This window comes from Molothrus aeneus, chromosome 4 (assembly GCF_037042795.1).
Source record: "Molothrus aeneus isolate 106 chromosome 4, BPBGC_Maene_1.0, whole genome shotgun sequence".
Classification (NCBI taxonomy): domain Eukaryota; kingdom Metazoa; phylum Chordata; class Aves; order Passeriformes; family Icteridae; genus Molothrus; species Molothrus aeneus.
The window spans coordinates 33,694,427-33,721,833 of record NC_089649.1 but is presented as its reverse complement, the minus strand read 5'-3'; the positions used below and the strand labels follow the sequence as shown (position 1 = coordinate 33,721,833).

At 38.8% G+C, this 27,407-nt stretch overlaps 1 protein-coding gene across 1 annotated transcript; it reads left to right on the top strand.

The window, feature by feature from the left end:
• Window positions 1-396: 396 nt before the first annotated feature.
• Window positions 397-20,617, top strand: NAF1 (nuclear assembly factor 1 ribonucleoprotein). Its single transcript, XM_066549049.1, has 8 exons — window positions 397-1,439; window positions 2,877-3,015; window positions 4,931-5,024; window positions 8,072-8,154; window positions 9,089-9,249; window positions 12,843-12,894; window positions 17,281-17,386; window positions 19,917-20,617. The coding sequence occupies exons 1-8, from the start codon at window positions 397-399 to the stop codon at window positions 20,333-20,335; spliced, it is 2,097 nt and encodes a 698-aa protein (XP_066405146.1). The 3' UTR covers window positions 20,336-20,617.
• The last annotated feature ends 6,790 nt before the right edge of the window (window positions 20,618-27,407 follow it).

Sequence of the window (27,407 nt, the reverse complement as noted above, 5' to 3'; positions counted from 1 at the left end):
TCAGAATACTACAAATTACTATTAGTACAGTACTTTGATATTATTTTTTAAAATTTATTTTTAGTTTTAATTACATGATTCTGTGTGTTGTCAGCACATTTATAAAATGGAAAAACTGATCCCTCGCAGCAGGTCCTCAGCAAGAGCAGCCATAAGCTTCAGCTTTGTGTTTCAAGCAGGCCCCACAGACACCAAGGCCGGGTCTGGGATTTACCCCACCCGAAGGTGTCCCGGATGCCCGAGGCCCGATCCCCCACAGCGGTGCCCTGATCCTCCAGGGCCGCTCCCGCTCCTCTCCCGGTCCCGCCTCGCTTCGGCGCACGCGCCCGGGGGCGGCTCCCGGCGGCCGGAAGTGGCGCGCGCCGGGGGCGGTCCTGCGGCCCGCGTGGCGCGAGAATGGAGGGGCGGCTGGGCAAGCCTGCCGTGGAGCCCCGCGGGCAGCGGGAAGTGATGGAGGAGACGGAGTGCCTGGCTGTGGCGTCGGGAGGGCAGCGAGAGGTGGTGGAGCAGCTGGAGGACCCGGCTTTGCGGCCTGCCGGGCAGCGGGAAGTGGTGAAGCAGATGGAGACCCCAGCCGTGGGACCAGGCGGGCAGCTAGGGAATCCGGCTTTGGGGCCAGGCGGGCAGCGGGAAGTGGTGGAGGAGACGGAGTGCCTGGCCGTGGGGCCTGGCGGGCAGCGAGAGGTGGTGGAGCAGCTGGAGGACCTGGCCGTGGAGCTGGGAGGGCAGCTGGGGAATCCGACTTTGGGGCCGGGAGGGCAGCGGGAAATGGGGGAGCAGCTGGAGAGCCCGGCTTTGGGGCCCGGAGGGCAGCGGGAAGTGGTGGAGGAGACGGAGTGCCTGGCTGTGGAGTCGGGAGGGCAGCGAGAGGTGGTGGAGCAGCTGGAGGACCCGGCTTTGGGGCCTGCCGGGCAGCGGGAAGTGGTGGAGCAGCTGGAGAGCCTGGTCGTGGAGCCGGGCGGGCAGCGGGAGAGCCTGGCCGAGGAGCCGGGCGGGCAGCGGGTAGTGGTGGAGCAGATGGAGAACCCAGCTTTGGGGCCGGGCGGGCAGCGGGAAGTGGTGGAGCAGCTGGAGGACCTGGCCATGGAGCTGGGAGGGCAGCTGGGGAATCCGATTTTGGGGCCAGGTGGGCAGCGGGAAATGGGGGAGCAGCTCGAGAACCCGGCTTTGGGGCCGGGCGGGCAGCAGGAACTGGTGGAGGAGATGGAGAGCCTGGCCGTGGGGCCGGGAGGGCAGCGAGACGTGGTGGAGCAGCTGGAGAACCCGGCCGTGGAGCCGGGCGGGCAGCGGGCGGCCGAGCAGGAGATGGTGCAGAGCCCTGCGGAGGGCGGCGGGGAAGTCCAGGCCCCTCTGCCCCCAGCCGCGGGACCGCGCCGCTCGCCGCCGCCCGCCTGGCCCCGCTCTCCCGTTGCCGCCGAGCTCTCGTCGGACTCGGACAGGTGGGTTCAGCCCCGGCGCTCGCCCCGGGTCGCCCCTTGCTCACCGAGGCCTCGGGCGGCTGTTGCTGTGGCTGAGCGCCCGGGAGCCCGGTGTGCCTGCCCGCCGCCTCCCCCCGCCCCGGTGTTTCACCCTCTGGAGCTTGCTCCTTCCCATCAAAGGTGTAATTTTTCAGTTACATTTTTGCCAGGAATCTGTTAAATTAGGTCTCCCCAATAGTGCTGTAAAGATGTAGGATTTAACGAAAGCATGAGTTTGGTGGTTGTGGCCTGGAGAGCGTGGGCCGCCCCACAGAATGCACCTGCGGCTCTTGGGACAGGACACCCGCGGTATTACTGCTGCAAAACGTCATTGTAGGACTCAGGGTGGAGAGTCTGCACACTGTACTACGTCCTCTGATGTTGGCATCTCAGTGGAAAAGCTCATTCTCAAGTTTTTTTTCTTTTTTAATGGTTCCATCTTCTACTCGCTGCATCTGTGCTTCGATGTTGAGTGTAGTTGGTGAAAGGTAACTGGTTAAACGTGGGCTCTGTTGCAGTGTTAGAAGTCTGCACACTTTGGTTGTTGCAGTAAGTCTTGTGTTTTCTTATTTGGCCGGTGCAGCAGGATGGCCATGTGCTTCTTTTGACTAGAGGAGGCTAAAATGAAGTCTTAAGAATCTCCTCTTAAAGGTACAAGGCTTCATTAACAATTGATTGATTCAAGTTTGACTTCAGAAGTACTCTTGTTGGTTCAAAGTTTTCCTCGAATATCATGAAGCAGTGGAGAGTGAAATTCCTGACTTTCAGGGGCTTCACCCGTGTCTAGTGTTTTCTACTTCCAAAATCTGTTGTGCTGATGAACCCTAAAGATGAAATTTTCATAACTTACCTGTCATGCGTGTATCTTTGTTTTGTTTTTTCTTTAACTCCCTCCATGGAACAGTCTTTTAGTCTGATTTTTTTTTTCTTTCTGCTATATTGATGTTCCTGTCTGTACGGGTCTGTATTGAACCTTTTCAAAAGGTTTATTTGGAGAGGTGCTCTTATTGTCATTACTAGGATCAATTGCTCCACATTTTTTTCTTCCACCAGCCCTTGAAGAACTTAAACTTTTGCTAAATGAACATGTTCATATGAATAAGGACTGGTTTCTTACTCCACTCTTTACTTGAAATATTAAGAGTCTAGGACAATAAACATCTCTTACACACGTGGCAGTGAGAAATACTGAATTACTCTGTGAATATTTACCAGGGGATTTGGGCAGGACATGAATTAGAAAACTAATCCATTTTATTTGCAAAAATTCAGTTTTTTCCCCCTTCATTGTGCAAGATGCATTGCTTGAAATAAATATTTTCTTAACTTTCACTCAGTGTTATGCTAATGTTGGGATTTACAAGAGCAGTGACTGTGAGAAGGCAGTATTGTAACTCCTATGTTTCTTTTTTTATTCAGTGATTCAGATTCAGATAGTTCATCCAGCACACTCTTCTCTTCATCTTCGTCTTCAGCAGTATCTGATGAAGATGATCATCCAAATGAGAAGGATAACAGATCTTACTGTCTTAGGACAAAGGATGAGTTGCCTATTGATGTAAGTACAATGCGGTTTTTTTTAAACCCTTTCCTACTAACCCAACTAAAAATTTATATTTTAAGTCAGTTCTCCTGTGTCAAGGTGGGGATAGAATCAGAATAATAAAAGAGAAACTCCAGGGCTGAGCTAGACACAAAAAAGCAAAAGCTACCCACACAAGCAAAGCAAACCCAGAAATTAATTTACCACTTTGCATGGACAGGCAGGTGCTCTGTCATCCCCAGCAAAGCTGGGCTCTATGTGTGACTGTTGCTTGGGCACACAAACACCGTCACTGGCAATGTCCCTCATTCTCCTTTTCCACCCAGCTTTGTATTCTGAGCATGATGTTACATTATATGGAATGTTCCTTTGGTCTGTCTGTGCAAGTCACCTGTGCTGGCTGTGTCCCTCCCAACTCCTTTTTGCACCTCCTCACTGATGGGGTGGCATGAGAGGCAGAAAAGGCCTGCTCAGCAATAATAAAAACAGAAAAGGCCTCTGTGTAAGGCCTGCTCAGCAATAATAAAAACATCTCTATATTGTTAACAATATTTCCAGCACAGATCCGAAACACAACCCCATAACAGCCACTATGAAGAAAATGGAGTTTTGTGCAGTAGAACCCACCACAGTTAATAGCATAGAAAGTCATGTTTTTTGGGTATATGTATTAAGGAGTGTTAGTGGAACTGTTTCAGAAATCTCTTGCTTTGAAACAAGGATTGGCAGATAGTGTATATAATGTGGCAGAAGGCACCATTTTGAGATACAGGATCAGAATTTTACTTTCCTGCTTGTTGTTGGCCTTTGAATTCTCTTACAGAAGTGACTCAGTTAAGTCTTAGCAGTGAACTTGATTTAATGTTGGAAAAGTCACTGGCCGGTAGAAGGGTGTGGTGTTTTTATCTGAATTCATGTTTGCATTTAATGGTATAACGTTTGGGAGAGTCTTGGCCTATTTGATCTTTGCATTGCTCTCTAAGTCTTTGCCAAACACTTTAGTTAGAGTGAAGATTATCAGGTGAGGTGTTGATAAACCAGGATAAGATTCTTCTGTTTGTGTGGGATTTTATTTCTAGTTGTGGTCTTTAAAAGTGCAGTTCAGTGCTAGGATCAGGGTGTTGAATTTGAAGATAAGTTGCAGATAATTTGAAGATAAGCTTACTCTAGTTGTCTTGTATTTCATAAAGTCTTTGCTGAATTCATAGCAGCATGGTATATACATAGAAATCTTAGTTCATGGGTAAATTGGAGGTAGATGATGAACTTGGTGTTAATTAGTCTTTGATAGTAGATTTTGATCCTTATATGGGCAAAAGACTAATTTGAATATGGTGCAGTACTCATTTTTGTATCTGAAGTTTGGCTTTTTGTGTTCTCTCTGATATCTAGTACCAAATCTCTTTGTATAGGTTGTTGTGATGTTTACATCTTCTATAAGGATCTAAGTCATGATATAAATGGACAGACTCCATTTTGTTAAATCAGATGATACACATCTGGTGTATTTTATGCTATATTACCTCTTCCTGTGTATGTTTTTCTTCTAGCATGCATTGAATGTTGTTACAAGTGGTCTTATTTTTTGATTTCTCATTGTTTAATTATTGTGTTGTACATCCAGCTTGGATGAAAAGCCTGTCAATTGTTGGCTTTCTCCATTTTAATAAAACTGGCTTCTGCTGTAGTTGTGATGGAAATACATAGTAAATATGTAGTGTCTCTGTAGGAGAGATTGCCTCAAAAGTTGTGGTCCCCCAAGATGAGTTCATTTAGAATGATTCTGAAAGAGACAAATCAAACTACATTTTTAAAAAATAAATCTTCAAAATGCCAGGGGATTTTTTCAAACTGTCAAATTTCTGCAGTGATAAAGTGGTAAGTGCCTTTGTGTGATATTATATGCTAAACATTGACTTGATGTTTGCAGAAATTGCCTCCTGTTGAAGACTTATCAATAATTCTTCCAGATAATGTTGAACTGAAGCTCTTTGGGACAGTTTCCAGCGTCATTGAGCAACTAGGTAGGCAAGATATGTTTGCTTTGTTTTTAATTATTATAATTTCTGTATATCTCTGCATGACTTAGCTGTTCCTTCAAAGTGTCAGCCCTGCAGTGTCCTATTTCTGGGGGTAGCAGGTTGCTGAATTGGAATTTGAACTAACAGTGATGTTTGTGTTGAATTACCTTTTATTTGGCTTATATACATGTGTTTCTATGTGACTTCCCTGTTTAATTTTTTTAATTCAAACCCCTTTTTTTCTACTGTGTATTATGGTTTTTATATTGCTACTGTCCACAGTTAGTGTATTTAAGTGTTTTAAGAAAATCTTCCAGTTGTAGGTGGTATTTTTGAATAACCGCTGAATATATAGCAGCTGTATAACTGAAAGCACAGATGCAGTACAGTGCAGTCCCAAGTGCTTGCTTGTTAATAGATGAGGACAGGAAAAAGACTTGTTTCTTCAACAGTGCAAGTTCGTTTGTTGATTTATTTATATCTTTATTCATTCCACTTCTGGCACCTTGAGCAAATGAAAGCTGTCATTGTCAGCAGTCAGAGGATGGTGTGACTAACATGATTTATGGATGGAGGGTAAGCTTAATGGGATTGAGATACAGAATGGATGTAGGTTTAACTGCAGGCATAGAGATTTAGGGATCTTTTTGGATCTGTGTGGGACCTCAGTATGTGATAAATGAAATCAAAGTTTTGCTGAAGCTCATATTATTAAAACATCCACAGTATGTTTGTATATAAGCTATTTCAAGTGTTCATTCTGCTTGAACTGCATTCCAAGCAGTTTGCTTATGAAAATTAGAAATTAAGTTCAATTTTGAGGTTAAAGTATTTAGGCTGAATGTAATACAAAAGAAAGTATGCAACTTTGGTATTAATTTTTCTTTTAAAAGACTTCAGGTAATGCAGGCAATTCCTCTACATTATTTTATTGTAGTGAGATTTAATTTCATTAATTTGCAGGAAGCTGGGAGGAGGGTGTGGAAGATAGTAATCTGGTTCTTTTCCAATTTGCCCTTTTTTGCTTATTGATAATAATGGGAATTTCAAGAAGGCTCTCTTCAGCTAAAACGGTAGTTTGAAAACAAGTTTTAAAAACAAGTTGAATCATACTTGCTATTATTCTTACTTTTGGTTTAAAATGTGAAGGTATAAACAAAACTGTTTTAAAGACTGCAGTTTTGAAAACCATCCTTAATTCTAACCCTCACTGGTGAGTATAATGTTTTCAAATACCAGTTTACTGGTAAGTGAATTCTTCAGGTTGCATCCTACTTTATGTAAGGTACATGTATAAAGTGTTGAATTACATTTGTTGGTGAAAGTTAGAAAACAAGGTAATAGTCATAATGAAATAAAACCATATGAATAGTGTAAGCCTCCAGGACAGCTGTGATTATTTTCTTGCTTTAACTACCTTGCTTTATGAATTTTCTTTCTCTTTACATTTTAGTTTCTTTTCAGTTCTTCTGAAAACAGGCATCAATTTCAGTTGATTTGTGGCTATATTAGGGATGTCAGCTAATTGGGGATTTTTTTTTTGATTTTTGAACTAAATTGATACCTCTGGTATACCAGGTTTGTGTCTAGTCTGAGGGGAGTTATTTCTCATTTGCAAGCCACTAATATTATTCTGACACAACAGTCAGTATTTTTCTGTCCCTTTGATGTCCCTTAGAATCTCTGCTGTTCTCTGTAGCAAGCTTCCAAGTTCCTCTGTGTGCAGTGAGTGAGTGATACTTTTAAGTGGATGTTTCATCCTGTGAGGTACGTTTGAGGCTAGAACAGTGTTGGTTCATGCTTGCTGTGCAGTAGCTAAAAGCAAAATGACAGTACTTTCTCTGAACTTCTGTGCAGTGTATCAGAATTTAACAAAACTTGTGCTGTGTTTTGCTTCAAGGTACTTAAAGAGAAGAGAAAAAATCCCTGTGTGGGTTGGGACCTGGAAAGTAAACAGCTTTGGTGTACATGAGGAACTTTCCCTGGGGCTGTACTTTGGGCCCTGCAAGAGTTGAAGCTGATAATTTAGGATGGGTTGGGGTAGGGGAAGCTGTAAGTCAAATAGGCTGGAGGTGGTAATGTTTCTCCTGTTTCATGAGACTAGTGCACTGTACATTTTCAGAGTATATTTTCCTCAGCCTACTGCAGGCTGGGAGCTATGTGTGGTGAATCAAGTTGAGAACATTATCTGAGAGGTTTTGATGTGTTGTTTATGTGTATTTTGTGTAGGATTTTTTTTGTGTGAATGTTTGGGGATTTTTGTTTTTTGTTTTGTTTGGGTTTTTTTGGGTTTTTTTTGGTTTTTTTTTTTTTTTTTTTTGCTAAGGTGTATTTCTCATGAGGCTTAAACAACACATTAGGTACTTTCAATGTATATTTTATCTTAAAGGTAGGCACAAAAAAATTGATTTCGCAAATTCTTTTGAAATTCAGTGAACTATTAAGCTGGTGGAATTGTCATTTCCTTGTTTGGCACGTTAAGTCTTTTGCAGATTGCCGTAGTAGCAGTATCTTTTAGTTCGGTGATATGTTGATTGCTGAAAGTCCTTTTATGTAAGTTTAGGAGTAATGATCTTGAGCTTTTTTTGGAGTGACACTGTGTACTTGAGTGACTATTTGCTGATGGACAATCATTGAGAAAGCTTAACTGAGCATTCTGTTGTTTTACAGGTAGAGAAGTTCAATCATCATTAGGCACAAATATTGTATGAGATGTCTAGGCATTAAATTGCAGAATAGCTAACAGATTGGGTATATGCATTTATAAACACCATCAGTTGCTGCTGTAACTGAACTGCCAGAAAGCTTTTGTGGTCTGGTGTGATTCTTAGGACTCTCTTTACCCCAGAGAACAATAATTCTGTAAGCAATATAAGCATTGGAGAAGGGGTGTGTGATTCTAAGTACTTTTACACATGTGAAAGAATATTTGGTTGCATCTCTACAAACTGAAGTAGACAAGTAGTGGTGTGGTTTGTTAAGTTTTACTGTAGTTAACTACGTGCTGTTGAAACATAAAGTTCTAATTAATTTTTTTATTTCTGTTTTAGTAATAATCGAATCACTGAAAGGCCTGCCTCCAGTAAATGAGGAAAGCATAATTTTTAAAGAAGATCGGCAAGCAGTAGGAAAGGTGGGTGTAAAATAAGAACTTGTTATTCTAATATAAAATTGAAAGTGTACTTTAGTGCTCCAAAAGGTAGAGTTGAAGTCTACTAAGTGAAAGAGAATGCTTCCTTGATATATAGTTTCTCTCTGTGCTTTTGACTCTTGCTATATTGATCTGTTTTTTTAATCTCAAGAATTCCTAACCTGGAATTAATTGCATCCTTGCAGAATTACAGTATCTGGTGAGTTTCCAGTGTTTCAGAGGGCTTGTGGAGAGGAAGAGATAGTTTTCAGATGTATGATATCTTGGAATGACTGGGTATGTGCTCTTTTACTGCCAGATAGGGGCAGTGGTTAGAGTGAAGTTTTACGAAAAATGGGGAATGTTTTCTTCTATGCTGTGCTGTTCTGATTTAAGGCCAGTGAAGAATGTTTGCTGAGAGGGTTGTTGTACTGAATCTTGCGTTTTCTGTAGAAGGAAAGCCATTATCCACAGTGGTTACTACTGAAATATCTCTAAATGCTAGATGTGAGTGGAGCAAACAGTGCAGATGTCTGTAAAACATGGCAGAATTCTCAGGTCTCTATGGAATTGGGGAACAAGCAGTAACTGTTGTAAAGGCATCTTGTTAAGATGAACTTGGAGGAAAAAAATGATCAGGAGATTGTTCCAAGGGTTATGAGACTTGAAAGCATAACAGACACAAAAAACCAGAGATTTGACAAAAGGAAGGATTACTGAGGATATGAGAACTTACTGTTCCACATCATAAAAAACAGTAGTTGGGGAAATACACTGTCAAACAAAATTCGGTAATAAAAAAAAGTGTGAAAGGAACTTCTGTTTGCTGCTGCATTTTGAAAATATATTGGACTTCTTAAATATCACTCTACAATGAAATTAGTTACTACTAATCTACTTGTAGTTTACTTAAACATTTTAATTTTATTTCTTTCAGATATTTGAGGTATTTGGTCCTGTTTCACATCCTTTTTATGTGATAAGATTTAACAGCTCTGAGCATATCAAAGAGAAAGGTATTAATGTGCAAGATAGCATGTATTTTGCTCCATCAGTAGAGGACTTCACCCAGTATATATTTGCAGAAAAACTAAAACAGTGAGTCTGATTTATTTTCTAATCTGGTTATATTTTTTTTTATATAGCTAAAAATGTTGCATTAAAGTTGAGACTTCAGTGAGAAACTCTAAGCTTAACACTTTTAACTTTGTTTCCTTGAGGTATTCTCAACTATGTTGTGATAACAAGACTGTACTATTTTGCCGTTGAGAGCAATGAAGAGTAGCTGTAAACTGCAAGCCTTTAAAGTGCTGTAATTACTAAAGTTTAGCTTATTCTACTTAAAATACTAAGCTTGCTTTCTTTTTCTGCTGCTGTTAACTGAAATACCACAACCAGAAAAGACATTGATACTTCCTCCATACCCCCTGACACACATATTCATAAATATAAAAGAGTTTTTCAAGATGAACTTTCCAGATTTTCTTGTTCTTTAGATTCCTGTATAGTTTCAGAACTGATAATTTGTTTGCATTCTGAACAAGTTTGTATTAATTTACTATTTTTATTTCATATTATAAGGCTGGAATTGAAATGTAATTATCAATAAATCTATTTCACAATTAGAGGATAACAATTCTAGATAAAAATTACCCTCTAAATTTGCAAGAGAGGAGGGATTTGAGTGATGATGTAGTATGATGTTCAGAAACTTCTCAGCAGTGTTTGTGTATCCCAGTCTGACTGAGGAAAGTAGCATGCTTAAATAGGACTTGATGCCATTTAGAGGAACTTGTATTCAAAGATACAGACTAAAAAATAAAACATAATAAATGACAGCTGGATATTAATGTTCTAATTATTGATGAGCAATCATCTGAAATAACTGTAGGTTAGCTATCTTTTGTCATACAAGTGACTTAGTTTCTGTTTTCTTAGGATTAGTTCTCAGGGGTTGGTTAATTGTTTGCATTCATTACAGCTGCACCAGTATTCATACTGAATAGTTCTTTTCTTTAGTCAGACCTGCAAGAGTCTTTTTTTTTTAACTTCCTCATTTCTGTGCAAGCAGCAAGCATATTTTCTTCCCTTCAGTGAGGACCAAAATAGATCACTTTCTTGCTCTGATGCTTGTTTGTTTTTCTGCAGCATTTTGATGCCAGCTGGTCTTTGATTTGCGCTATTAAACTTTGCTGCTTAGCACAGTAAAGTGCACAGACTCTAATCATCTGCTTGCTGCATCAATAACCGTGTGCTGTACTCAGCATCTGAGATGGAAGACTTGTGTTTTACTTTGTTTCATGCTTTGGAAATAGTTTGGGAAACCATTTTTCATTTGGTAGTACTTCATTGTCATAGGTGATAAAAACCTGAAACCTGGGTAAGATACTTGAGACTTACATGGCTTACCAGCACAGCTGAACAGTGCTGCAGACATTGTTTCTTGTCTTGATTAGCATGAGTAGTATGACTTAAGTTACAGTACACTAAAACAATAATTTATTTCTGGGTTTTGTCAGTCCAATTACTTAAGCTTGTGTGAAGCATTTGGTTCTATTGACTGAAGCTGCCTTTTCATGAAATAGAAATTCTTCATCCATTTTTAATGAAAACTGATTTCTGAATTGTGCTGTAATGCTGTATGAAGACACTTCAATGCTATAAGAATGTGACATTAATAGTAGAAAAGTCAAGCATTGGTCAGTGATCCACTAGAAGACTTTTGCACCTTAGTAGATGGCGTTTGATAACCAATAATTTTTATTTTCTGCTTTTTCTTAGTTTGACTGTGTGCAGACCAGATTGTGGAGTATTACAGGCTTAAAGTTTCAAAACTGTGATGGTTCTTTGAAAAGGAAAGGAATCAAGATTAAGATCTGAAAGAAACACTGAGTTTGAAGCTTTTTCTGAAATCTGAAATGCAATCTGCTTGCATTGTACAAAGTTGCAGTGCTATGAATAAGCCTTATACTTCATAGCAAAAAAGTAAAAGTGTAGTGTAAAACTTTCTGAATGCAAAATAATTTGTTGCTAAAGATAGGCTTGTGTTGTATTGCCTGAAACCCAGTTCTAAAAAAGCTCATGTATTTTCATGATTCCTCTGAATTACCTTTTGTTAGACTTCAAGGTCTTACAGTATATAACTTCACAAGTCAAAAGAATTACTATATTGTTCTTTGCAGAAGATATTAAATACCTCGGAGCATGAAAAGCAGTTTTTGTTTTCTGAAATGAGGAAGGCTGCTTTGGAACAGTGAGATAAGCTGCCTGACCTTGAATGATTTAAAGTTTGCAGTCAGTGATGTTACATATTGCTGAATGACCGTAGGTCTTGGCAATTCCTGTGAGCTTTGCTACTTCTGGCAGGCATGTGTTGCTCAAAAATAACAAGATGAAAGGAAGAAGCAGTTCAGTTCATATTGATAAAATAACTTTTCTGCAGCTGAGAAATAACTTTAGTATAGAGTCCTTATGTTGCTCCCTGTAATGTCTTCTTCTAATTGAAGTTTAAAATATCTTCCTTGCCTTCCTTTTTACTCATAATCTCAAAAGGACATGTGGAGGTTGAACTTCAGTTTTATAGTTAGGGATATAGTTAGGCACAAGGTACCTCCAGATGACTTGCCAGTGCTCTCATGGGTGGGACTAAGCACCTCTGAAGTACAGGCTGTTGATGCCAAAGGCTATGTAGTTTTTTGTAGTTACTGCTACTTGATTGTTGCTGACTTGATGGATACAAAAAAAGCTCTTGGTTATTAGAGCAATGACGGAAGGCATTTTACACTGAACACTTAGATGGTTTTAGCTGTGTGGTTCTATTTTTCAAGTAAAAATTTTCAGTATTACACTGTTTTATACAGTTTTTCTGCAAAGATAGGGATTGTACCTTGATATTTCAGACCAAAACACATAAAATTTAAGAGCAGCATGGAAAAAACCTTGACTACAGAGAATGTAATTTAAATATGTTTCACAAATTCTTTGCTAATCAAAGAAATTACTTGATCTTTAGTGAAGGACTTTGCAGTGGGTTAAAGAAATTAGACTAATCCAAATTTATTTGGTGTTTATCAGGCAAGACAATTGAGTTTTTGTGTCTTTAAATGTTTTTTGCCTTGCAATTTAATTTTATGTTTACAAAAAAATAAAAGGTGAAACCTAGTTGTCTAGCTAACACTGTCTTAATAAGATTGTAAGCCAAGCACTGGTTCTGAATTTACTTTGCTGTAGTTATACTGAAAGCCTGTGTCCCACTGAAGGAGTTCATGTGACCTACTGAATGAGTAGGTTCTTTTTAACTAAAGGTACATTTTCTGAAACTAGAAGAATAAGAATGCTTGTGATTGTAGTCAACAGTTAGCATAAGAAATTTGCAGTGAACTACCTCAGTTCAGGTTTAAAGCAATTAAGGTTCAAAAGGATTTGTTTAGAGAATATGGTCTAAAATTTAGTATTGGGATGTTTGAAATGTTCAGTCATCACTTGAAGTAGGAAGATTTTTCAAGAGTAGTGAAGCCCTGAGTTGACCTAGATACTACTGTTTGCTTACAAACAATATTAAAAACTAAGTAACTCTTTGGAAAGAGGAAGCTCCTGTTCTGGGAGACCTGATACCTTATAGAAGATGCTAGCCTTCATCTGTCTGGATTGTCTAATTAGTGTTTTGTGTTGTTTTTTTTTTCTTCTTTCAGGGAAAAAGGTTCAGATGCATCTTGGAAGAATGACCAAGAACCACCACCTGAAGTAACTATAGAGGGTTTTGGGGTTTTTTTGTTTATTGTTTCTACACAAGTCATATGTCAAAAATACTCTGTGCAGAGCAAGTAATTAGCAAGGTTATCTTTTTATGGAGAACAAAACTTGAATGTACCTCTTCATTGAAACTAAGGGTCATAGAACTTAAAAAGGTCTCATAGTGAGTGTAGAGAGTACTACCTGTCTCTCTGCTTGCTTTTTGCAGTTGGCAAAAATGTGTATCTTCAGTTCCTCTAGTCCTTCAAGAACATATTTGACAACCTGAATGTTTAGCTTTGGGTAGCAGTGCTTTTACTTTCCCTAATAATTTTGCTTCTGCTCGGGAATTTTTTTCTCTGCTATTCTTTCACTGCAGCTTTGTCTTCAATTTGCCATAAGCAATTGCTTGTCTTTAAAGGCTTACTAGTACTCTGCAAACTTACTACTTGTACATTTGAGCTGTCTGTTCTTCAAAATTAATTTGACATCTCTGTTGGCATTCTTTAAATGCTTCATAGTAAGCTTACCCTACAGTTTGCTGTTATAAAATAAAGTTCCATGAGAGAAGATGGGCTTCTTCCCTAAAATGGCTGTCATACAGGGTCATGCAGAATTAGGAGCTCCTTGTGACCATTGACATCATTTGCTATAGGATCTGTAAATAGTTCTTCAGTGACTTTCTGTTAGTGGTCCTTAACTCCACTCTAGCTATAATTCTGTGAAAATTCAATAAGAATCACAAGGTTGATAGTTTTACTGAGTTGTTTTACATCACAACAGTTGAGTCACTTTTCCTTGCAATTTTTACTTTAAACATATACAAAGTAACTGAAATTCCTAGAAGCCTTGTGTCTACCGTAGTATTCTAAAGAGATCTGTCTGCTTGTTTTGAATCTTCCAAATGCTTGCCTTTTTAGCATAATTCTGTACTATGTAATACATGCTTCCCACTCTGTAATTTGGTAGGAAAGGTGTGTTCTGTGGGATTTGGGGTTTTTTTTGGTAGGGGGTAATGGTATTTGTTTGGTTTTGTTTCTCCAGTGTTCTAACTGATTTTTAGGATGGAATGGAATAGACTGTTTCAGTTGGAAGGAACCTACAGCAGTCAGGGCTGACAAGGGCTGAAGCATAAGCTGAAGTGTGTTGTGGAAAGCATTGTCCAAATGCCTCTTAAATACTGATAGGCTTAGGGTGTCAGCCACCTCTTTAACAAGTCTCTTGACGACTTGCAGTGTTTGACGACCCTCTCAGTAAAAAATTTCTTTGTTATTTCCAGTCTGAGCCTCCTTGGTACAGCTTTGGACCTTCCTACTCATCCTATTACTGCGTACCAGGTAGAAGAGATCAGCACCTCTCTCTCCCCTTCCTTAGGAAGCTGTAGAGAGCAATGAGGTTGCCTCTCAGCCTCCTTACCACCAAATGAGGCAAGTCCGCGGTTCTTAGCTGGTCTCTGCAGGACATGCCTTCCAGTGCTGTCACCAGCTTGGTTTCCTTCCTCTGGATGCAACCAAGGACTTTGACATTCTTGACATGTGGGGCCCAGAACTGCACACATCACTCAGGATGAGGCTGCCCAAGGCTGAATGCAGTGGGACAGTCACTTCTGTTGGTTGTCTGCTCTTTCTGTGCTTGATGCACCCCAGGATGGGGTTTTGCACTCTGGTTTCCAGGGCACACCCTGCTGACCCGCACTGAGCTGCTGCTGACCAGCACCCCCAGATCCCTCTTGGCAGGGCTGCTCTCCAGCCATTCCTCTCCTGATTTACACTTGAGCCTGGTGTTACCTCACTGTAGGTGGGCAGTATTTGGACTGATTAGATTTCATTCCATTAATCATTGCCCAGGGCCTCAATCCACCTAGATCCTTCTGCAAGGCTTCCTGTCCCTCAAGAGAGTCAATGGCAGTTTGGTATCAGCAGACTTGATCATGCAGCTTCTAAATGCTGTGTCCAGATCATAGATCAGTATGTTAAACAAAACTGGCCCTGGAACTGAGCCCTGAGGAACTGTGGCCTTCAGGCACTTCTTCACCCATTGCACCATGCCCCTGCTCATCCACCGCTGGACAGTTTGTCCAGAAGGATGCTGTTAGGGACTGTATTAAATTTTTCATTCACAGTCCTTATCCCAGGATGGTTGTTCTGGCTTGAAGGAGAGATGTTGTGACATGATCTTTTCTGGGCTCAAAGATGGGTCCTGTAAGGATGTATCAGTCTGTCAACTTGGAATGTTGCTTTTTCCACAGTAGTGAATAAGGATGATGCATTTTGAAATATAGTTTTTTGTTTCCTGTAAATGAAACAGAGCTGTGTAGCGCTAACTTCTCTCAAAGAATGCTTGTCTGTCAGTTCTGACTGTAAATTGCCTTCCTTTCTTGTAGAGACATAATCTCACAGAGAATCATAATCTGAGAATTACAAGTGTTGTGTAAGAATTGGACTGTAGGTTTGTTATCCATAGAGCTTTGAAAGACAATACTTTGGGACATCTGTCTTAACTTGCTTTCATTCAGCAGTTTTCTTGTGGTGGTGATATCAGATGGGCTTATTGGCTAATTTTGAGCTCTTCTGTTTTTCATGCTTTAAAAGCTGTTCAGGAGATAAGCTTGTAGATATGTCATTTGAGTTTGTAGGAACCAATGAAATTTTATTGGCCAAGTACAGTTAGTCAAATCTGCAGATACAGATTCGTTGCCTTTTCCAAAGTTTGGTTTTTTTTCTTAAAGATTTTTCTTAATTTAAATTTGTTCTACCTCACTATAGGAACGAACAAAGGAAGCTTGAAAAAAAAGTCAGTGATGAGAAGGGTGGGCACTCTTCTGACTGTGTGCTGTTTGGGAAAAAACCCACATCTAACATCTTGTAATCCTCAATTAGAATAATCTCTGGTTAGTTCTAGCAGTTACAGTTTATACCATGCTATCCCAAGCTGTGACAGTTGATTAGCTGATCGAAAGTAGCTTTTGCTGTGAAGGTAATAGCTGCTGATAGGGCTGCAGATCAAATTTTATGCTACTGATGCTTGAAATTGTCTCTTAGGGGCAGACCCTTTTAGAGACTGCAGATTGCAGCCAGCAATCTGATTTCTTGCCAGCCCCTGTAGTAAGCTATGTGCAATTTTTAGAGTCGCTTCTTTTTGTGATAGTGTGAAGCTTTGTTTTTGTATGAATGTTAAATTAATCCATGGTAGGCTTTTCTTACTTGCTACTTTTAGTTATATGGTAATCAATCCTTTTTGGCAGGCTCTTAACTAGCCCAGCTTATTTGTGGAGTCACTTATACAGTCTCTCCTAGCTTTGTCTTCGGGCTCAGAGGATGACTAAATGTGATCTGTATGCTGCAAGATAACCATAGTTATCAGCAGCAGATAACCATAGTTTTTCTGTGGGGTGACTTCTTTGGGATGTTACATGGAAATTAAAGAGCAGTAAAAGGTGTCCATTATTTGCTCAAATAATTTGAGCATAATATGTTCAAATTGCTGTTCATTATTTCTGCACTACTGGAGTATAGTGTACTGGAGTTCTTAGAAAAAACAGGAGTTAGTGAAAGATTTTACTTCATGATATACATCATCTTGCTGTAGTTCTTACAGCTTTTTTGAATGTCATCTAGTTATGTAGTAGAAGAAATAGTTGTATTCAAAATTAACTTTATGAGGCTTTTTAAGCACTGTTTTGGTGCAGTGTTTTTGAGATCCGTGCTCTGTGTATATGATAGAAGTAAGCAGCATAGCCCCTACTTTTAGAATTGGGAAGGGGGGTTAGGAACAAATCCTACCCCTTTTAAGTTGTATGAGTGAGCTGTTTTTCAGGGAACTAATTAATGCTGACAGATTTCTTCCCTGTCCCTGATAACTTACCCTCAGTCATGTAAGTTAGGATTCAAAAGGTAGCAAAACCTTGTGTAACAAGAAGAAAACGTTGCAGGGACGTTGAATCTGTTGTAAATGACAACATTCCTCAAAGCTGAAAATTTCTTTGGAATAACATTGCTATTTGAAATTCAACAGGAAATGTTATTAAATATACTGCAGAAAATTCCAGTGTAGTGTCAGTTTTAGAGTAGAGATTTTATAATGTAGTTTTAATGCTGAATTATGTATTACTTGCCAAAGTAATTTTTATTTATTTTAAAAATTCATTTTTTAATTCATTTTATCTGCAGTTAATCTTTGAAAGCTTTTTCCTGGCAGCTTCTTTTCAGCCAGCTCCTTTTCTTTTCTTACTAACATCTAGGCAATCAAACATTTGTGTTCAGCTCTGGAATGTTGCTCTTTTCAGGAAAATTAGAAAGGATAACTGAGTCATGCATCGATTGTGTTATGACTAATTTTTGGAGTGTTAACTTTTTTCTTGTGCTGAGAAGCTAGCTGGTTTTTTTTTTTTTTTACTAGGTTTTGGATTTCAGTGATGATGAAGAAGAAAGAGAGGCAAAACAGAAGAAAAGAAAACCTCAAAGTCAAGGAAGGAAGAAAGTCCGATCAGAAACCCTTCCACCAAGTGAGTGAATGCTTTTGTCTGTTAATCTAAGTTTGGAATGCCCATTTATAACTGTCTTAGTGATTGAGTTTTTCTATAGTTAACACTTTCTGTACTTTTTAAACTTACATTTGAGTTTGTGGCTACATTCCATGTTTATTATTTTATAACTAAAATTAAGTTTTATTCTGTTAAAGTGGAAGCCCTGTGGAAGGGAGGTGGTATAGCAGCAGAGCCATTGTCAGGGGAAAGTGAAAGGCTCTTAGAACAGCGTTGGTTGACGCACAGTGAGGATTCTGAACAGATGCCACCATTTGGTTGGGGTTCAGCTAAAGCCTTTGAGTGCTGGGAGACGACAGAGGAAGGCTGTGTGCAGTTTTTGGAAATCCACTTCTTTGCAATCAAGGGAGGAGATACAGGTCTTGGATGGAGAATTTACTCCTCTGTCTAAAATGAAGCTCTTCCTCACCCATGACATACAGATACTCTTCTAAATAACTCTTACTTTTGTAACCTGCTGGGAACCTTTCTGTTTACGTAATGCAGTCATTCGATGACCAAAGCTGTATAGATTTTCATAATTTGAATAGCTGTCTTTACTCTCCATTCTCCTGCTGCTGTTGTATCTGTTCCTGGTGCATGCTTGCAGCTGTGCTCTGTTTACCATAATCAAATTTTCTCGTCTCTCATGCCTCTCCTGAAAAAACTGTGATTTTTTGATTGCCATTTTGGTTGAATAATTCATATTGCATTCCTCTTTTTCTGTTCTCACTGGTCTGCTTTGGGTGCTTTTTATACCTCTCCCTTTAAATATGACTCTCATCCCTTACCCTCTTCTACTGCTTACTTACCAGATTGCTTCAGCTATCTGCAGCATGGTGCTTCCCCCATTGAATTTCTCAGACTCCTATGACTTTTCTGCTCTTCCTTTGTAAAGCTAATATGCATTGTGCCCTGCTGAAACCCTTTTCTCTTGATCTGGGAGATCAGTAGGTGTCCTTTAATACTTTTTGTGAAGTACAATCCTCCCTTGTATCAATCAAATACAGCCACAATCTTTCTTGGACTGGCTTTTGCCCTATGGTTTTGACAGTTTTTTTTTTCCCTTAAGAGATGGATCTGAATTGTGCTGCACTCTCTCTTCATTACTGAAGGTTATTTTTTCTGTTAATCCAGCATATGTGTGTTTTCCACCACATCCTTGGTCTGCTAGTTTATTGCAGACCTGCCTTTGCCTTGGGCTTCTTGAGTCTGTTGCTGGATGTTACTGTTCCTATGGCTGTTCCATAACTGAGAACACTGCAGGAGGAACTGCAGCACTCTTGTCAAGGAAGACAGGTTTTGATTTGTTGTGGGTTTTTTGTAAATAATATGGCACAGATTGAAGTTGTGTGCAATTTGTTTTGGCTGTAGAATTCAAGACCAATGATATGTCACAAATTGAGGCATAAAGTTGGTCTCAGATAAAGACTTATATGAGTGTATTAAAATGGTCTCTTGTTAGAGTATTTGATGAAAGAACAAAAATACTTATTCAAGTACTTCAGTGCTTCCAAGAGGCCTGCTTGTACAAAAGGAATCTTAACTCCTGATCTCCCATGAAAATGTGTAGAAGTTCTGGTATCCAACTACCTTTCCAGACTAAAAGACATTGTCACCTTTGAAAAGCTATGTAGTCAGGTGCCAAGGATGAGGTTCACACAGGCTTTTAAATTTCAGTGATTTTATGTGGTGTTATATTCCTGAATACCTTGTTGCTCCCAGACCTAAAATCCTTCTGAGGGTTTAAGTTCTGCAGCTTTTTGAATATCTTAACAGCTCTTTGGAGCATTTTTAGTATTTCCGTGCTTTGCATTTTATCGTCGTAATCCCATTAAAATTTCTATGATATTTATATAAAGGGGCAATATATTTGTTATGAACATTAAATATATGTTTAGAGTGAGTTGTGCAAAGAAGAATTTGTCTTAAAAAGATGAATGCTGAAAGCTAATTGGCTAGAGGGCAGAGACTGTGGTTTTTCTGATAAGTTATAAGTCTTTTCTTTCTGATAAGAAAATAAGTTAATTTTATTAATGTGAGTTGGAATAATTTCTTGTGTCTTGTGTCTATGCTGTAATACCAAATTGGGATTGAAGGCTGGATACCCCTTCAGTGTAATGCAGTGTTGATTTATCTTTAGTTTTAAAATGTGTTGTTCTAAAATCTTGTTTTAAAAGCTTCCAAAATACTCAAAATTTGCATGTTCTATTTATACAAATGAAAAGTCTGGAGGGAAAGAAGATGAAATTTCTTTTTTAAAGACTGAGTTTGCAACTCTCAGGATCATCCTTTTGATATTACTTCTATCAATCAAGATTAGTTACTGAACAGTAGATTTGCTGCTGTTATTTTATTCTTCATGTATTAGTTGCCAGTATTACTTGTTGATAAGATTGCTTTACTAATTTCTTTGACTTCAGCTTGAAAGATTTGTGAAGACTAAGCCTGATCTTTCCAAAATAATATTACAGCTGTGTGTGGGGGGTTCTTCTATTTGTTTATTCTTTAGGTGAGAATAAAGAACTTCATCACTCAGTGCAACAGCCTGCTTCAAGTTACTCGAGAGGATACCGTGGCAGAGGGTTCTCCAGGGATCTGTTTCCTCCTCCATCAGGCCCTCGAGGGTTTTTCAGATCACAAGTAAGACCACCACCACTGTACTTTTCAGACTGGAGGATGAACCAGGAACCACCAGTGTTCCCACCACCTCACAGAAGAGAAAACCCAATGATGCAACAGTATGGCTTTCCTCCTCCAGATTTTGGTTATGTCAGTGATTGGCATCAATTCCCCCCTCCGCCTTCAAATATGAATATGATGTGGACAGGCCCAAACACGTACAATTCATCCTGCTCGTTTCTGCCACCGCCGCCGCCACCGCCACCTCCTCCTCCAGACAGCCATCCTCCTCAGTTCAGGCCTTACTGAGATTCCATATGGGTTCATGTAGAGCACTGCAGTTTACAGGGAGAAAGAACAGCCTGCCAAGACTGCATTCCCTTATTCTGGAGATGCTTTCTTTTACTGCAGTGGTAGAACAAATGCAGGGTTTTGTGCTTTGTGGGACATCTGTAGGAAATTATTTTTTTCTGTGTATGTTTTCTGTTTCCAAAAAGAAATTTATATTATAAAAATAACTGAATATTGAATAATAGTTTATTTTTATATCTGCTACTTTAAGATGATAAATAAAAGCCTTTTGGAAGTTGGTATGTAGTGATGGAAATCTATTTTGTAATAAATGTAAGAGTTTATATAACTACTGTTAAGTAGTGATGAGGGTATCTCACATAGACAATATTATATTTTTAGGATGATGGTGTATTGCTGTGCTAAAACATTTTTCTCAATTTCTGCAAATTTGAAACTTACATGGGAACTGAAAATCTGACATCTAAATTTTGAGGTACTTTTTTTTCCTATATACAAGGCATAAACCACTACCCAGCTTTCAATACTTAACTAATTTCATGTTAACTAAAAGACTGTGTCTGGATGGTTCTTTGTAAAAAATATCTGTAGTACCTAGACCTGAATTGGGACCAGTTACTGACTTGCTGTGTCACATTCGGTGTTCTCCAATGGTTGTAGAAGATCAACCTATTCATGGGATGTTTTGGATTAAATTTAGAATCTAAAATCAGCATGATTTCTCTACCTTGGCTCTAACTTCTCTAGCTCCTAATGCAGAGGTGCTCATAAATACCTACTAGAGTGTGCAGTCAACCTTTCTAGGAAGAAGTCATCAGGTCTGTTGGAGAGAAAGCCATTTCAGAACTCTCTTGTTTGAATTTTTAAGTGCAGATGGCACTAGATTGCTGTTTGATTACAGTCTAAGCAGTCTCTTCTGAAATTATGAGGTTCATCAATTCTCCCAGCTTGTTTCTGGGATGGAGGTGAAGTTATCAACCAAGGATCACTTGGAAGAGCCTCCACCTGTCCAAAGAGCTGGTCCCCCAATTGCACTTCCCTAGTTTCTATGGAAGTGACTCTGCCTGACTAGGTTGGAAGACCTTACAATGCATCAATATTTTTTAAACAGGAGGAAAAAGTACTTGTGGGACAGTCATCTTAAGGATTATTTTTCAACTGAAGTCATTACTAGCTGCGGTGATTTTGTAATGTTTACCAGTACAGTCACCTTGACCTGATAAAAGTGTGCAGTATGTATTTCTATTCTCAGATTTGGTCTGACCTGATTGCTTTAAATATGTAAAGTCTAAGTAAGCTGTGCAGGTGTTGTTTAGACTTTAATTCCTAATAGCTTTAAGAATGAAAAAGGAAAGGACCACCTTGTCTAAGATGGTGCAACTCAGAACTAGAATTTAATTTCAGACTTGAAAGTTTGCTATAATATATTTAAGTAACATTATTCTTTGATATATCTAGAACTACTCTTTCATGGGTTTGCAGCTGAGAAGGTTATATAGATGTCAGTTTATGACAAGCTAAGGTTAAGGTAGTCTACAATGGCAACAAATAGTTTCAGAAGAGCAGCGTTCCAGACATTCATGTTTAACTTGGTTCCTGCAGATAAATTTTTTGTAGTAAAAAGAATGCCCAGTTCTAGTTCATTGTAAATGTTTCAGGGGAACAGAGAAGGGGCTGCATTTCTGGCTATTTCAGCAGTAACCTGGATATGGCCATTCTCACTGATAAGGGATGGTACAATGATAGAGATGTTACAAGTGAAGTATCAAACATAAAAGCATTTTCAAGTCAATTATGTAGTAAAGGGAAAGAAATTGTCAACATCACACTTGGACTTGGGATGCTAATGGCTTGCTGTATGTCCCTGGCATAGGCATCATCAGCCAAAGTGGCAGTTGAAGAGTTAACACCAAGAACAGGAGTGAGGTACTAGGAGGTGCAGGTAAAACAGTCTTAATTATTACTACTATTGCAACTGTTTTTTTTATGTATGGCAATGTTCACCTTTTTCTGCAATAATTAGCTCTATACTAATAATTATTTGAATTAGGCTGTTAAGATTTCTCTTAAATGAAGATGTGTTCTTCTTCCTCATAACTATTTTTTCCATGTGGCAAACCCAGTATAAAGCTGGTTTACAGAATGTAGTTTGACAAATATGCTGCAATCTAAGGCGTTTTACTAATTCTTGGTTGTTAACTGCAATGCTGGTTTTGTGTGCACTTGCCTGTTTGCTAGGCTTTGGGCTGTGATTGGTCAAATGTAAGTATTTTCTAGTGGAGAAAGTAGAGGAAATAAGAATATTTTCTAGGATTTGAAAAATCTCTCTATTTCTGACTCCCGTTGTCCTCACATTGGGCCTGGAAAGCTACAATAGAGCTTTGTCACTTCTGTAATATTTTTAGTTATCCCCTTTTAGGGGGCTGCTTTCCAGAGAAAGCTTAAGGCATGGGATGGAGGGGAGAGACTCGAGGAAAAGGGAGGCTTAGGGGAAGATTAGCCATGATTTTTCAAAGGGTTGAGGTTTACAAATAGAAGTATGGATGCAGTAAACTATTGGACTGCATAAATTTCTGTGACTGATAACATGGGAAATGGAAAATGTAATCGCACATTTGGCGACATTCCTCTTAAGTCTATAAACAAAAGTGGTACTTTTGCTGGTCTTAAATTTAGACAAGTGTCAGCAGCAGGAAGGGGATGGGCTCATCTTGAAGGTGAGCAGCAAAAGGACAAACAGGTTTCTTAAAGAAAAACTCTGACAAGTGGTGTGGGAAGCAGTGAAGCCCATGCTGCCACAGGTTGCTTAGAGAGATGGTGGACTCTCCAGTCTTTGAGGGATTCAGAATTTGATTTTGGACGGTGGCCTGTGGGATGTAATGTCCAAAGTCTTTCTTTGAGTGGAGAGGTGGGCCAGGTGGTCTGTGAAATCCATCCCAGCCCAAACTAATCTTTTCATTACTGTCATTGTTCTGGAGTTCTGTTTTCTCACCAGAGATTTTTTTTTGTCTCTAGATGCTAAGAGACATGAATAGCCTAGCCTGAATTACTGGTTTTTGGGAAGCCTGGCTTTTCATTTATGCTATTGTATTCTTTCATTGTACCTCAGATTTTTATAAACAAAATCATCATACTGTTCTAAAAGTTGGACCTTGCTGCAGAAAATAATGAGTGCTTCCATTTCACTGGATGTAAGATGAATTGAAGATTTGTTCCTTTATTAGTTGTTTGGAAACTAATGCTAATGAGAGTCTTAGTTGCTGTCATTTTCCCTTAGGGGGTAAAGTAAAGCATTTTGTATTGTACAATTTATTTTGAGAATGTTATCAAGGAATACCTACCCAATTATATTTTTTTTAAAATGCAACAACAGAAAAACCCCTGAGAATTATTTTTTAACAAATGTTCTCTAAAGTTGGGATTTTTGCCTTAGGTAAGACCTTTTTTATAATGCAAAGCACTCATGCCAGGATGCATATTAATGACATGCAAATGAAAATAAGAAATAAGCAGGTTTTTTGTAGGTTATGTTTAGATGTTTCCAGATTCCATTTTCTATTTCTTTGCAACTCAAAGGTATAGTCGCTTATTTTTGCCTAGTGAATTTAGTGATGCACATAACCTGATTTAGAGGATTGATGAATCTGCACAAAACAGTTGGTAATAAATTTGTTATGGTGACAGGTGAAAAAATGGAAAACACTGGCAATGATGACAAGGCTTTTACAGAACAGTTTACCTGTCAAGGCAATACATAATCTGGAAAGCATGAATAATGATCTTTCTTAATCACTGTATGGCTTATTCAGAGTTATTGAATGTGGGGTAGCCTTCACTTGCCATAGATGAAATCTTTTGAAACTATGGAAGAATAATATGGTTGATTTTCCTGTGAATCTGATGCTCTGCATTTTTTGGCAGTGTTTTGTGAAAATGCTTTATTAAGATTTGCTGTTTGGCTGCTGAGGTTTGAATTGGATGGAAATTGTGAATCACAGAATGGTTTGGATTGGAAGGGTCACTGAAGACCATCTGGGTCCAACCCTTCTGCAGTGGGCAGGGACACCTTCCAATAGACAGCAGCCCTGTCCAGTCTGACCGTGCTTAGTGCACAGTGCTTGCTATTTATTAGCAGAAAGCCAGTTACACAGAAGAACAGGAGTGAGCAACTGTCCCACATTCCAGCTGTGAACTTGGACACAGAATCTTCTCTCTGACTCTTCTGTGCCCACCCGAGTAGTTCCAAGTACATGGGCAGAAAATAACTTGCCCTGCAAAAGGCTGAAACTGCAATGGGATCAATTGTAGTTATGAACTGTTTTAAGTTTGCTAATAATAAGTCTCAAAGACTATTGTTTCCATTCTAAGCAGGAAGATTTCACTCTGAGTTTCCTGCTGTGGGAAGTAGGAAACAAAAATCTAGAAACTTGTTCATCATCAGAATGAAACTGCTGCTTGATATCAGAATTAGTTGTTATGAAGGTCTGTCTTTTGGAAGAAGTGGTACAGCTAATATTTTCTTTAAAGAGAAGAAGAATGCTATATCTGTTTATTGCTATTTAGTAAGTTTTTAGTATGTGCATTAAGTGGTCTCAAATCTGTTTTGTGAGACTTGCATGCATATGAAACCTGCAAAAAACCAAAGTATTTTCTTCAGTGTAGACCCAGGAAAAGAGTATATTTTGTGACATTCCAATTGACTCCTTTATGTGAATGTTTAACCTCAGGGAGGCTTTCAATTTGCAATTGAAAATTATACCTAGACTGTAAAGAGTTGTTAAACCTGTCCACTGGATCATCACACTCTCAATTACACCTTTCTGGGCTGTCCTGTGTTACCGCACACCCCTTTATATAGAAGCAAATCTTTATTAAATGACATTTTTGCGAGCACTTTTCTGTGTTTAGTTTCTTGGTTATACTCTTCACTGTGATGTGTTTAATTCATAGTTTTACATTTATTTATGATACCCTACAGTCTCCACAGCTTGGCTTTGCCACATAGTGATGCACTTGATCTTTGGTCTTGGTAAATGCTTTCTGCAGTGATGAGAACAGAGGGGCATATTTTTTCCTACTTTTTGACACTGCAACACTCATCTCTGCCACTTTTAAATCCAAAAGAGGTACGGTACCACGTGCATTGATAACGTGTTTTTGGTTAGTGCATGTTTGGTGTTCTCCTTGCAACGTATCCCATATATACACATTATACTCTCTTTATGGTGTATCTTATTTTTGCTCTCAGTACCATTCTGACCCTGAAATTACTTGGACATTAACAATTTCCGTCCTTCCAGCATAAGATGATGAAGTGATGATATCAGAGTTTGAGATGGGAACAGTAACTGTTCCCTAGAGAAAAATACAGCCTTGGGTAAGTTATGTAGGTCATGATACTCCTTTGTCTGGGAGCAGAGAATCCTGTTTACTTTTTCATTTTGCAATTCCAATGTAGTGGAAGAAGAAAGACTTATTGACCTTAGCAGGAAGAGGATTATCATACCCTCCAAAATTGAGGCATGTATGGATGTGACAGTGTAGAACATTCAGATTATCTAATTGCCACCATGAATCCCAAGAAAATCAGCTATTTCTTGGGCTGGAGAAGCAGTGGTAAAAAAGGTATAGCATTTATAAATATACTAATTTCTAAGCAAAGTATTTTTTATTTAGTTTGAAGTCATTTTGGTAGATAAACCATAAAGGGATTGTTGTTTTAGAGAAGAGGTGATTCTAGTTAGGTACAAGTTAGGTCAGTGTCTCCTCTGCTCTGTGACTGGGTTGGCATTTTCTTTTAAAAAGGGAATTTCAGACAAAATCAATTTGTCTAGTATGGATGTCTGGAAAACATTGAACTTCGGATCCTGAGAGGAGTTCAGTTTGCATTTCAGAGAGAACTCGGGGTCAGACAGTAGGATTCTCCTGCCCCTGGTTCATGAGTCTAAACCAGTTAAGAAACTTTATCCTTCTGTGCAGTGCAAGGATATCATAGAAATGAGCATAAAATGCTTTTACTTAGTGATTTTTTTTCTTGTGGTTTTATTTTTTTAATATTTTTTTTTCTTTTGAGCCAAAATCCTACACAAGTGGCTGCCTTCTTACAGGTGGTCAATAGCTAATCCAGTTAGGTTGTGATGTTCTTCAGTCTCAGAATAGAGGACAAGAGTAAATAGTAATCATGACTGACTCTAGCTTATAATGTAATATAAAAGGAGACATAGAAAATCTTTGAAACTATGTTTTATGTCTTGTTTACATTCTAATTTTAAGAAGTAATCTTTTGAGGCAAATCTTTTAATCAAGGAAAAATTTTTTCATAGTGTCTTAATTATCATCTAATGTTTTATTTCCAGGCAACAGTTGTATCAATATAAAGAAAGTGTGTGTGTATATCTAATATAAAAATTTATAGTACATGTGCTTGGTAAATATTAAATTATCATTAATAATTAGATATGTGAGTATATAAGTATTTGTTAGTTATTCAAAACTACTGTAATTTTACCTCCTTCATGCTAGCTTGGCAGCAGTCAAAAAATTGAGTTAGTGCTGCCTAGGTAGTTACATGAAGGCTGCTGAATCAAAGCAATTGAGCATGTTAATGCTCTTATTCCATTGCACTGTTTTAAGTCAAATGTTAATTTAAATTATCTCTTGAGACAGAGAAAACACTTACTTTTTGTGAGAATCTGTTATTTTTCCTTGCTTTACCTGTGATGCTAGGATGGCTGTGCCCTGTGTTTTCCATGTGCCAATGACAGATGGAGGGATCCACACTCCTGTCAAGTCACTTTCTGAGGTAATTCATTGTCTGCTCCCTGTGATATGTTGTCACATAAGGGATTTACTGTCATACAGGAGCTCTGCCTGACTGCATTTTAATTTTTTTTTTTTTTTTAGTTTTCAAGTTGTGTTTAATGAATGATTAAGTGGATGTAAAAATGTACTGAAAAGGTGGTTGTCACTTCTCCACTATGTTACTTTATTTCTTTTAAAAATAAGTGGTCATGTTTCAATAGGATCAGTTTTCTAAGCCAGCTGAAACCTATTTGTAAGACAAAAGGTC